The sequence below is a fragment of the Gymnoscopelus braueri genome (assembly GCF_963280865.1).
Source record: "Gymnoscopelus braueri genome assembly, chromosome: 19".
Classification (NCBI taxonomy): Eukaryota; Metazoa; Chordata; class Actinopteri; order Myctophiformes; family Myctophidae; genus Gymnoscopelus; species Gymnoscopelus braueri.
In genome coordinates this window covers 30,262,884-30,275,207 of record NC_137621.1, presented here as the reverse complement: position 1 = coordinate 30,275,207, position 12,324 = coordinate 30,262,884, and the positions used below count along the sequence as shown (strand labels likewise).

Genomic DNA, 12,324 nt, shown 5'->3' with positions numbered 1-12,324 from the left:
ATGTAATCACTCTAAGTAAAGGTTTATACAGTAGTAGCTGAAAAATGTGCGCCTACTCCATTTAACCAAAAAATACATATACTTTCTGTGAAGTCGGATTACCACTCATTACATCTTTATTATTCAAATATTTGTATAGATTTTTTTCTAAAAGGTACACATACAAACAACTACAAGACACCACAGATACTAGTACTCAATACCAATGAAACAAATACACATACCATCCAATTACTAATTGACCGAAAATGCAAGGACATTTTAGTACAATACATTGGCATGAAAATTAATTATTAATTAATAATATTAATATCACAAAATTAAAGTAAATCCACTCGCTACATCTTTGATTGCATTCATCATCTTCCCTATAATCACCTCCTCAATCTTCACCCTCCCATGTCAGATGACAGAGAACCAGGTGCGGGACCGGGCAAGAGAGCTGGAGGAGCTCCAGGAGGCTGTGGAGAAGCACGGTGGAGTCAGGGAGGACCAGCCCGAGCTGGAGGCCGAGCAACAGGCCATCCAGGCGGAGTTCCAGCAGCTGCTGACTCCCTTGGCAATGCGCAAGGGCAAGCTGGAGGCAGCTAAGGCTGTCCATCAGTTCTACAGAGACCTGGCTGATGAGATGGTGAGGACGGATCTGCTATTTTACAGTGGTGGAAAAGTAGCTAAGTACATTTACTCAAGTACTGTACTTTTTTTGTACAATTTTGAGGTATTTTCACTTTACTGGAGCATTTCCCATTTTAAATACTTTTACTTCTACTCCACTACATCTCAGAGGAAAATATTGAACTTTTACTCCACTACATTTATTTGAAAACTTTAGTTACTAGTTACTTTGCAGATATAAATGATTACATTATAAAACATATATTAACCACTTTAGCCCTATTTTATACCTAGGCTATTTGAAAATAGCCGATCTACAAGCTCACAACGCGTCGCATCGCAACGCGTTGTGAGCTTGTAGATCTGCTATTTTCAAACATTTTGGTACTTTAAGTACATTTGGATACCAATACTCTTGTACTTTTACTCATTTTGAATTCCGGACTTTTACTTATAACAGAGTACTTCTACAGTGCAGTATTGATACTTTTACTTAAGTCAAACATTTGAGTACTTTTCCCACCACTGTCTGCTAATGAAGAGCATAACACCATGAAAACACCTGCCTCGTGCGAATTGATTTTAGATGAAGGGGATGAGAGATGGGTTAAAGACGAAGACTACTGAGGCATGGACCGGGCAAATGCGGGGGACGCTCAGTTTTGGAAAGAATATTTTGGAATGTAGGACTGCTTAATTAAAGATGCTGGTTTTAACAGTTTTGTCCCTGTTTCTGTTCTGTTTCTCTCTCTCTCTCTCTCTCTCTCTCTCTCTCTCTCTGTCTCTTCTCTGTCACTCTACCTACCTGTCTCTCAGCTCTGGATAGAGGAGAGGATGCCACTGGCCACGTCAGAGGAGCATGGCCACAATCTTCAAACAGTCCAAATGCTGTTGAAAAAGAACCAGGTGACTAATTCCAATCACACAGTGGGAGTTCTCTCTTTGGCTTTGTTTCTATGGTGATGAAGTGCTGAAATCAAAGGCAATCAAGGAGCCGGCAACCGAGCCTCAGATGACAAGACAGCTGGCAGCTAGATATGATTCACAGATGTCATCCAAACAAGGAGACTATTTATGTACCTTATGCTACAAGTTGATATAAGACGCATTTTAAATGGTGGTTAAAGTTAGTTTACTATCCTCAAGCAAACTCCCCCCCCCCAAAAAAAACAATAGTTTGGTATACTATTGTAAAACTATTGGGGCTATTACATTGTGTATGTGCATACACTATTCATATGCACTTCTGACCGATCTTGTTCTGTCCTCGTCACCCGTTAGACATTACAGAGGGAGATCGAGGGCCACCAGCCCCGCGTTGACGAGGTCCTGGAGCGGGGGAGGAGGATGGCACCCGCGGCCGAGGAGGAGGGCAGGCCGGAGGCTGAGCGCATCGCAGACCAGGTGAAGGACCTGGAGGAGGCCTGGTCACGGCTGCAGGACGAGAACGCCAAGCGCAGGGAGAGGCTGACCGGCTCAGACACGGTGCAGCAGTACTACAACGACGCAGACGACGCCGAGGCCTGGATAGGAGAGCAGGAACTGTACATGATCACGGACGAGAAGGCCAAGGTATGGGGCGCACAGCATGCATGTGGGGGCTACATTCACAGAGCGGGAGACTGGGAAGTGCAGATTACTGTATTTCAGGCTCTTATTGCACGTCGTTCATGGCTGGGTGGTGGCAGGCTTGTGACGTTCAAATGATGCATTTTCAGCCTCCACTACTAGCTGGACGCCTCGGGGGGTTGTGTGTGAAGTCATGCACAGCTCATTGATTTCAGTGGAATAATTATTTTTTCATTCTTTGAGTTGCTTGGAGTGTAGATTCAAGTGTCAAGCGGCAGGTGCATGGAGCATGAACAAACAAGCTGTCATACACAAAGTTTTGGAAACCGTGACCATGAAACCATGACCTTAAGTGTTAGAAAAGAGGCATCAAAGGAAACTTTGTGCCGGGGGCAGAGGGGAGCACAGCATAATGTTTATGGATCAGAACAAAGATCTGAGGATGAAAGACAGCAGTGTATGTATGCTAACTATGAGTTAGGAAAGTATAATGGGTTGAGACACTATTCTGCTTTATCTATGTGTGAGAAAAAGACAAATAGAAAATTTTTTAAAGCCAGCAACTAAACGTAGACTAAATCAAAGAGTCAAAGTGAAGTAGCATAAGTCAGAGCAAGAAAACAAGCAAAGTAACCTTAACTTTAAAGGCCAAATTATAATTACAGCGTCCGCGTAGCCACAACTTAAGGGTACGCTAGCATCGCATGACGTACATTTCTTCACCAGCTCATGTCCGCGCATGTACAAGTACATGTCTGATTGTACATGTGCTAGAACAGAAACATGGATACTCTGCTTGAGGTGAGGTTGTGTGGGGAGACCTGTCACTATCCATATCTTTATAACTTGTTATTAAGATAAAGAGATTAAAGTGTGAGAAGCCAGAAGTGGAAGTATCTGTGAGACGCATTTTTTAAACACATGCGCGTCTGCAGACAAATTGTAATTTAAACAGAACTACGTATTGTACGTGTCCGCTGTCCACGGACCCTGCTGCTACGCAGACATGGCAAATATAATCAGGCCTCACTGTAAGTGTGAGAGACGGCAAAGTAGCCTGAACCACTCAGGGCAGCAGGTGCAGATGCTACGATGTAGCATGGGAAAATTGAATTTGTTTGGATCATTAACCCTAAACAAGGCGTGTGTTGTTGTGCCAAGAACAAGCAGGATTGCATGCATTAGCATAATTACACTGGCACATTTTTCTTCATTCTAAACTGTTTTGCTGCCCACACAGCCAGGTTAAACTTTGAGAGCTCACCCAAAGTGTCTCATTAGGTCTTGGAGAGTTCACAGTTTTCGTTCGTCTGTCTCATCCTACACCCCCTGCTCGCTCTGGCCTCCTTCTCTTCCTACTTTTCCCATATGCTTCTCTTCTTTTTCTCTTTCTCTGCCTCTTTCCCCTTTCCCCCCCCCCCCCCATCATCTCGCCTTCGCCTCTCTCCTTGTCCTCAAACCACCTCTGCTCCCTTTGATCTCTCCAGGATGAGCAGAGCGCCATGCTGATGTTGAAGCGTCACCTGATCATGAAGCAGGCGGTGGATGACTACGCTGACTCCATGCAAAAGTTGGCTTATCGCGCCCAGAAGATGCTGTCTGACGACCATCCTGACGGGTGAGTGCTTTGGTGTTTCAGCCACTCATTTTGACACGCTTTTCTCTATGCCCGTCCTATTATTCAATCCCCCACTCCTTTCTCTCCTTTCTTCTTACCATCCCCCATTATCTTCCTTCCCTTTCTTTCCCTCACTGCTCCCTTCCTTCCTACACTCCTACTGTATCTTGCTACCTTCCTTACTTCCGTCCTCCCTTCTTTGTCTTCTTCTTTCCTTCTCTCTCTCCCTGCCCCTCCACAGTGAGGCCATCATCAGGCGTCAAGGCCAGGTAGACAAACAGTACGCCGGGCTGAAGGAGTTGGCGGAGGACCGCAGGAAGAAGTTGGACCACACCTACCATCACTTCCTGCTGAGCCGCGAGGTGGAGGACCTGGAGCTGTGGATCTCACAGAGGGACGTGGTGGCCTCCTCCCAGGAGATGGGCCAGGACCTGGACCATGTCACGGTGAGACGGTGTGGGACAGACAGACAGACAGACAGACAGACAGACAGACAGACAGACAGACAGACAGACAGACAGACAGACAGACAGACAGACAGACAGACAGGCATGCACATGAACATACAAACAGTACATGCATACAGGGACACACTCACATAACAGTGGTATCACATTATGGTGCACTAGTGCAGTGATTTCTAGTCACCAAAAGTTTCTTTGCAAAGGTGCACAGTGCATTATGCAGGAAGAAAAAAAATATTAAAATGTTAACCTACATACATCTAATCTATTTTAAATGTCATGCATCCGTTTGCTGAAATGACTTATCTCTTCTTTCCCCTTCAAACCGGCACAGCTTCTGAGGGACAAGTTCCGGGAGTTTGCTCGGGAGACTGGGATGGCCGGTCAGGAGCGCGTGGACTTTGTCAACCAGACCATAGACGAGCTGATCGAGGCGGGACACACCGAAGCGGCGACCATGGCCGAGTGGAAGGACAGCATCAATGAGAGCTGGGCCGACCTCCTGGAGCTCATCGACACCCGAGCTCAGCTCCTCACCGCCTCCTACGACCTGCTCAAGTACGGCCGGCTCAACCACTGTAATGGGCCTTGTGGGATTGACCGATATAATACTGATGAAGTCAAGTGCATGCATAAAGATTCTGGGTTAATCCAGAAGGAGTTACACAGTGATATCAAGCGAGGTAACACAGTGATAGCAAGCTAGCCAGAGTGATACTGATGTTTGGAAGGTTTGTGTTTGTGGGTGGGTAAAATTTCGATCCACAAGCCTCAAGGCTCAAGGTTATCTTTATAGTCCTGATAGGGGAAAAAAAAATTGTAGATTAGAATGACTCAGACTTTCCCCCCCTGTGAATGCAGTTAAATGTGAGGATAGTGAATATGATTTTAAATATAATTAATCAGGAGAATGTGAGGCGGTGATTATAGATGATGAGGGTGATGATAACAGGTACAGGGATGACCGTAATGGTAAAATCTGTAATGATATGATAAAGTGAACCAGTGATAAACCCATCCCATGTGGATGATTTGTCTGTTCAGGTACTTTGACGACGGGAAGGAGCTTGTGGCACAGATCCATGACAAGCAGAGTGAACTCCCTGATGATGTGGGAGAGGACTTCAGCAAGGCCGAGTCCTTCCACCGCATGCACGCCGCCTTCGAGAGGGACATCACTGCACTGGGCAAACAGGTAACAACTCACAGACTTACGTTACCATTATTTACGCCGAGTGACGTGGTTTTACGATGAATCGATCAGCCATAAGTTGTTTTACTATCAGAGAAATCACAGCAGGTAGTGGAAAAAATGTCTTCCTGCACTTTAAAGTTTACGCTAGTACTCAGTATCTTTGGTTGTCGAGGATAGGGGTTATTAAAGTTGTTGTTTTTTAGCCTGAGGCACAATTTGAGGGAATTTAGTCATTCCTGCAGTCCATGCCCGCTAAAACAAACACTTCACCTCGCAAAGAACTACCAGAAACATCAAAGTTCTACAGCAAAATCTTTATCTACTCCTCGTTCAGTTCCGCAGCTTTCCAAGCAGCCACAGCTAAGCAGGGGTCAAAGCCACAGTGCCCCTACAGTATAATAGATGGAGGAAATATCCCCTTGTTCCCAGAGAATGTGTGGGGTAAACAAGGAAGGCCTAAACAGTAAAGGGAAATATTGTTTTCCTAACAAACCCCAGGCCCAGACATGGTGGATCTCTTTGTAATTGTTTTTTGCTGCATTTGGCCTTCATGTAGATAGGAAAATGTAAAGAGACAGGGAGCTGAGGGCAGAGAGGAGGAACGACATTCAACACAGGCCTCATGCCGAAATTATACTGGAGACCTTGTGATTGTGTGGTCGGAATCACCAGTGTTCAATTTGCTAGGGAGATGGGGGGGGGGGGGGGGACTCCATGTTGCTTTTGATATCCGCCCTCTGGTCATTAATTTGTATCACTGGTGGGGATATGTTTTATCCCTGATCCTGAACAGACTGAATTAAATACATGCCTTTCCTTTTGGGAAATGTACATTGTCTGATATGTTTGATATTTACAGAAGAAGGAAGGCACTGCAGCAAACTCGGACAATTAAAGAGTTTTTTATTTACAGGGTGCAGGCAAATGCAGGCTGACCGGATGAAGATATATTGACATTGAAACGTTGTCACGTTATTTGCCTGCACCCTGTAAATAAAAAAGGCTTTAATTGTCCGAGTTTGCTCAAGCTCCTTCCTTCTTCTACACATACCAGTGCCACTCCTGAGATGCACCGGACCAGCCTGAATTTGGCTTGTGGCGAGGTGGAACCCCTTTGTTCATGTTTGATATTTACGTTTGATAACATCACAATTTAACAATTAAATAAAAAATGTATGTTAACCACATTAACCACTGGCATCCCTATTTTGGGATATATTGATTAATTATTAACGTAAAAAACGGTTCTACATCTACAAGCTCACAACGAGTCGTGATGTGACTCGTGGTGACGTTGCAGAGGCTATCTCTCAGACAAAGAATGATATAGTGCGGTACATTATTTTTTGTAATGGGTGTCCTCAACTCTGTCTCCATGCCTAGGTCCAACAGTTCCAGGAGACAGCCACACGGCTACAGGCCCAGTATGCAGGGGACAAGGCTGTGGACATCCAGGCCACAGAGAAGGAGGTGCTGGACGCCTGGAAGGGTCTGCTGGACGCCTGCGACGGCCGCAGGAAGCGTCTGGTGGACACGGCGGAGAAGTTCCGCTTCTTCACCATGGTCAGGGACCTGATGGCTTGGATGGAGATCATCATCCAGCAGATTGAGACGCAGGAGAAGCCCAGGTGAGTGGACGTGGGGTTGGAAAGGACAGAGGGTAAATTGTCAGTGGATGGAAAATAGGCCGTGGGGGGGCGAGACAAAGAACTATGGTCTGATCCCTGTGTTCGTTGGCAGAACTACCGTACCACCGACCTGAGTGTTATTGTACTTCTTCCCATGATGTCATGTATATGAAAGCATATCCATCACCACCTTGAATATTGTCTCCGGCTCCTCTTGCCTCATAAATTACTGATGGATCAAGAATTCCACAACAGGGCTCTGTGAGAGATAAGCACAGGTTCCTGTGTTCAGTAGCACACTGGCAAGACCTTAGATTCCAGCTAAGAACACCAATGCTAAAAATGTATGCATTCATATAAATGAACTGTAAATCCCTTTGGACAAAAGCATCCATCAAGTGGCAAATTATAATTTATGGGCATTCAGGAGCATGGGTTTCCTGTTCTGATTCACCATGCTGCAGTGATAAATGCTTCTTGGTGCGGATCCATTTATTCTGTGTGGAGTGGATACGTTTCAATGAGTAAGACCTGAAGTAAAGCATGAGAGAGGCTTGAATACATTTCTCTAAATGTCTGAGCCATGTCTCACAAAGCAGTCAAACAATCTTTTATCAGCCAAGCGAGAGACACTTCTAGGATACAGTAGGCATATGGCTGCCAGCACTCTGTTATTTCCCTCAAGACTCTCCTAGTTCTGTTCAGTTTTAAAGACATTTTCAGACCTTTTCAATGGTTACTGATGAGTGATCACAGTGGAAAATCTGCCTCATCACAAGATACGCTTCATAAAAGGATCTCTCTTTCATCTTGTTTTAATTGCCTATTTTCTGTCAAAGAGAGAAGAGATGTGCTATAATTTTTGGGGATGTTGCAGTGGTTCTCAAAGTGGGGTCCAGGGACCCTCTCTGGGTTCCTTCAGGGGATTCTAAATGGACCCTTTCAGGTCTGTAAATCTGAGAGTATAAACATGGAATCAAATGGGTCCATTTGGTTCCATTTGTATACTCACAGAGTTATGGGGGTCCTTGAAATTTACAAGTTTTGAGAACCACTGATGTGATGGTATTATATTATATTGTAATAATAACTCATCCTGGCTTTCTTCCAGGGATGTGTCATCGGTGGAGCTCCTACAGAAATACCACCAAGGGATCCGCTCTGAGATCGAGACCAGAGAACCCAAGTTCACAGAGTGTGTGGACCTGGGTCAGGCCATGATGGCTCGCAAGCACAGAGACTCCTCTGAGGTGAGGTCTCAGCCATGCCAGAGCACTGGTCTAAAATTATAATCTTAAAACATGATCTTTAGCCACATTAGACCCTAGCATCTGGGCATGTCATAAATAGACTAACATTCGGCCAAAATGTATGAACATTCGGCCAAAATGGATGATCATTTGGTGAACATTCTGTGAAAATAGCAGATCTACAAGCTCACAACGTGTCGCGTTGCGATGAGTTGTGAGCTTGTAGATCATCTATTTTCGCTGTTTCAGATGTAACGAAGTACAGCATACAGGGGTTTATACAAGTGGTAAAGTATTTTCTAGGGATTGATTGTTTTTGTTTAACCCAGTGGAAACAATTAATTTATTGCACAAAAGATCAAATCCCTACTCATCTCATGCTCATTAAGACAGATTGGTGTACAAAGGAAACAGCATTTTATCAATTACAAATATAAAAATAACATCAAAAGAATTTAAATTAGCAACTGGCCCCAGCCAGGACTGAATTTAACAGACATTTTTCACTCTTCACTTTATTGTTCATTCTTAAAGGATGGAGGATAATGATAGGCCAGTTACAATGGTGCTGTCTAATTATAAGTGTGTGACTGTCTCCATCAGATCAAAGAGAAGCTGGTGCAGCTGCTGGAGAAGAGAAAGGAGATGATGTTCAAATGGGACGACCGGTGGGATTGGCTCAGGCTCTGTGAGTTACTCTAAGCTATCTTCAAGCATATAAAATCCACCTTTTTTTCCCTGTGATCTCGTATTCACAATTAATTAGCCAGCATCATAGGCCAGTGATGACATCCATAAATTCTGTTTTGCATACCGGTAGTTAATTGTCCCTGAATTTAGCTAACGTCATGCTTCTAAATACCATCTCGTTTTTTTACGGCATCCTTTTATAAAATTAACACATTAGGTACCTTTACTGTATGTTAATCACTTGAACCGTAGCGTATAGTCCCCCAAGGACCTAGTATACATCCCTGGGGGACTCCGGTCAAAGCAATCTAGTGACGTGGTTAAAAGCACACACCCCAAAACACTGCAAGTGTTACCTGTACTTACCTACTATACATTAATAAGCATTTCAGGTTACATTTTTTAATTCTACAGATTAATCAGAAATTCATGAGCATCTTGTTTGGTCTTGTCACATTATCTTAAATAAAACATACTGTAGAGAGAATTAAGTCGGCAAGCAGACGCCGCAAGCTGTCTACTTACTGCTGTAAATCTGTAAAACAGCTGCTTGTATTAATTTAATTATTCATTATTTGTCAATATTGTGAATGTGAAGAGAAAAAGCCTGCACTCAATAATGTCCTTTCGGTGTTTTACTTGCCTCACCATGGTGCGTTTCAAAATAGTAATAATCGTGGCGCAATCATGGTGAACAAGTGGCCTCAAATGACGCGCATCATTGACGCGAGCAACATTGCCGCTTTCTATCTGTCCGGACCTTAACTCTTCTTTATCTGTAGTCGTAATTTGCCCACACCATCCGGCAGTGGTGGAAAAAGTACTGACATTTTGTAGTTACGTAAAAGTATCAATACTGCAATGTAGAAATACTCCATTACAAGTAAAAGTCCGGAATTCAGAATTTACTTGGGTAAAAGTACAAAAGTATTGGCATCAAAATATACTTAAAGTACCGAAAGTAGAAGTGCTCATTATGCAGAAATTCAGAATGTCCCAGAAGTTTTCAAATGTATAAAATGTAAAAAAAATGGCAAATCTACAAACTCACAATGTGTCGCATCGCAACACATTGTGAGCTTGTAGATCGGCTATTTTCTAATGGACGAAATGTATGTAGGGCTGAAGTGGTTAATGTATGTTTTGTAATAATAATCAAAATCTATAAAGTAACTAGTAACTAAAGTATCCAAATAATTGTAATAAATTGTAATAAAAGTACAATATTTGCCTCTGAGATCAGATTTAGTAGAGTAGAGGTAAAAATACTGAAAATTGGAAATACTCCAATTAAGTAAAAAATACCTCAAAATTGTACTTAAGTACAGTACTTGAGTGAAATGTACCTAGTCACTTTACACCACTGCCATTCGGTATTGACCCCCTGTCTCCCTCTACCTAATAGTGCTGGAGGTGTGTCAGTTTGCGCGAGATGCTTCCGTGGCGGAGGCGTGGCTGGTGGCCCAGGAGCCCTACGTGGTCAGCAAGGACCTGGGCCAGACCGTGGACGAGGTGGAGAAGCTCATCAAGAGGCACGAGGCCTTCGAGAAGTCCACCGCCACCTGGGAGGAGCGCTTCTCAGCCCTGGAGCGCCTTACCACTGTACGTATGGCAAGCAGCGCCGCCGTTCATACGTAGGCTACTGTACACAGGGTTGCCAGATCTGCTTATTATAATTTCCCGCAAGATTTTATTTGAAAATAGCCGATCTACAAGCTCACAACGCGTCGCATCGCGGCGCGTTGTGAGCTTGTAGATCTGCTATTTTGAAATAGCTGATGTATATGTTAAAGTGCGCATGTGGCCCATAGTCGCTTGTTTTGGGCTGGTTTTCCTAGACCTGGTTGCTTGTTTCTCTCACAGAAGCTGGCAACGCTGACTGTACATGATATCATCACTGTCTGCAGTGGTGGAAAAAAGTATTCAAATGTTTTACTTAAGTAAAAGTATCAATACTGTTACAAGTAAAAGTCCGGAAGAAAACATTTACTTGACTTAAAGTGCAAAAGTATTGGTATCAAAATGTACTTAAAAGTACCAAAAGTAAAAGTACTAAAATGTTTGAAAATAGCAGATCTGCAAGTTCACGCGACGCGTTGTGAGCTTGTAGATCGGCTATTTTCAAATAGCCTATGTATAAATTAGGGCTGAAGGTTTATGTATGTTTCATAATATCATAATTTATATCTGCAAAGTAACTAGTAACTAAGTAAAAGTAAGTAAAAGTATAGACAATTGGAAATACTCCAGTATGAATGTACTTAGTTACTTTACACCACAGACTGTCTGTCAGGCAGAAGCCTTGTATCTCCGTATTTCATCCGTGTATGTTTTTTTATATTTTATAATTAGTACGACATTGTTGTGAAAAAGCAGCGAAAACAGCTGACCTACAAGCTCACTATGCTTCGCAATGTGACATGTTGTCAGGAAAATAGGGAAAGTGGTTTAGTCTGTCTGTGGGTTTTATGGATTAACACGTGTTCTTTATTCCATTTCTTGAAAAGTAATGGTTTTGAACATACATGGTTTCCACCTGACAGTGACTATTACAGTGCATGCGCAGTAAAATCCAGTGTTGAAATGTACCCACATGGATTAGTCCATTTGGGTCCATTTCTAACACGGAGGATTGTACTGTGTACTTTTAAATTACGCTGGTGTCATTCATTCGTTCTCTAAGCTTCTACACACAAAATATGCACAGGCCAGGGGGTCCTAGGAAAACAAAGACTTTCAGTGCATTGATCATAAGGAAATACATGTCCAGCCTGCAGAGATGCTATGGCTGTGGAAATAATTTTTTTAAAATGTATTGTTTGTGTTTACGCAACATTAATGAGAAACTAACTGTAGCATGAGAGTAAGTGAAATATGGCTGAATGTATGATCTACAATGTCTTGGGGAGGAGGAATTCATGTGAAATATTACAGTTAAAAAAAGAGTGAAGTGTTAATTTCCAAAATGTGATATGTCACCTTTCGGAGCTAAATTATTCCATGGAGTTCATTAGTTAATATCTTTAAAACACAGAGTTAGCAGCGAAGCAGCCTGTAAAATTGTGATTGTTGACCAATTTATACTACCTACAGTACGTTCCACTATTCTTCACAAGAAGAATAAGACATTTAAAATGTGGTGTTATCAGTCATTTTGTAACAGTGAGTGTCACTTTTATAAACATGATTGATGTCTCATTTTGTGCTATCAATCATTTTGTAATATGTGTCATTTTTGTATACATGATTGATGTGTCATTTTGGAATTAAACTCAGTTATACTCTGAAAAGAAAA

General features: G+C 42.9%; 1 protein-coding gene across 2 annotated transcripts in view; it reads left to right on the top strand.

Annotated features, from left to right (window-relative positions):
- sptb (spectrin, beta, erythrocytic) overlaps nt 1–12,324 on the top strand; it is a 65,199-nt gene that overhangs the window by 44,284 nt on the left and 8,591 nt on the right. For both annotated transcript variants that reach the window (XM_080414460.1, XM_080414461.1), the window contains 11 exons: nt 407–631; nt 1,432–1,521; nt 1,897–2,187; nt 3,672–3,802; nt 4,044–4,248; nt 4,601–4,824; nt 5,311–5,461; nt 6,845–7,089; nt 8,201–8,339; nt 8,943–9,027; nt 10,435–10,631. In XM_080414460.1, coding sequence (XP_080270586.1) covers nt 407–631; nt 1,432–1,521; nt 1,897–2,187; nt 3,672–3,802; nt 4,044–4,248; nt 4,601–4,824; nt 5,311–5,461; nt 6,845–7,089; nt 8,201–8,339; nt 8,943–9,027; nt 10,435–10,631 — 1,983 coding nt within the window. The remainder of the gene's footprint in view (nt 1–406; nt 632–1,431; nt 1,522–1,896; nt 2,188–3,671; nt 3,803–4,043; nt 4,249–4,600; nt 4,825–5,310; nt 5,462–6,844; nt 7,090–8,200; nt 8,340–8,942; nt 9,028–10,434; nt 10,632–12,324) is intronic.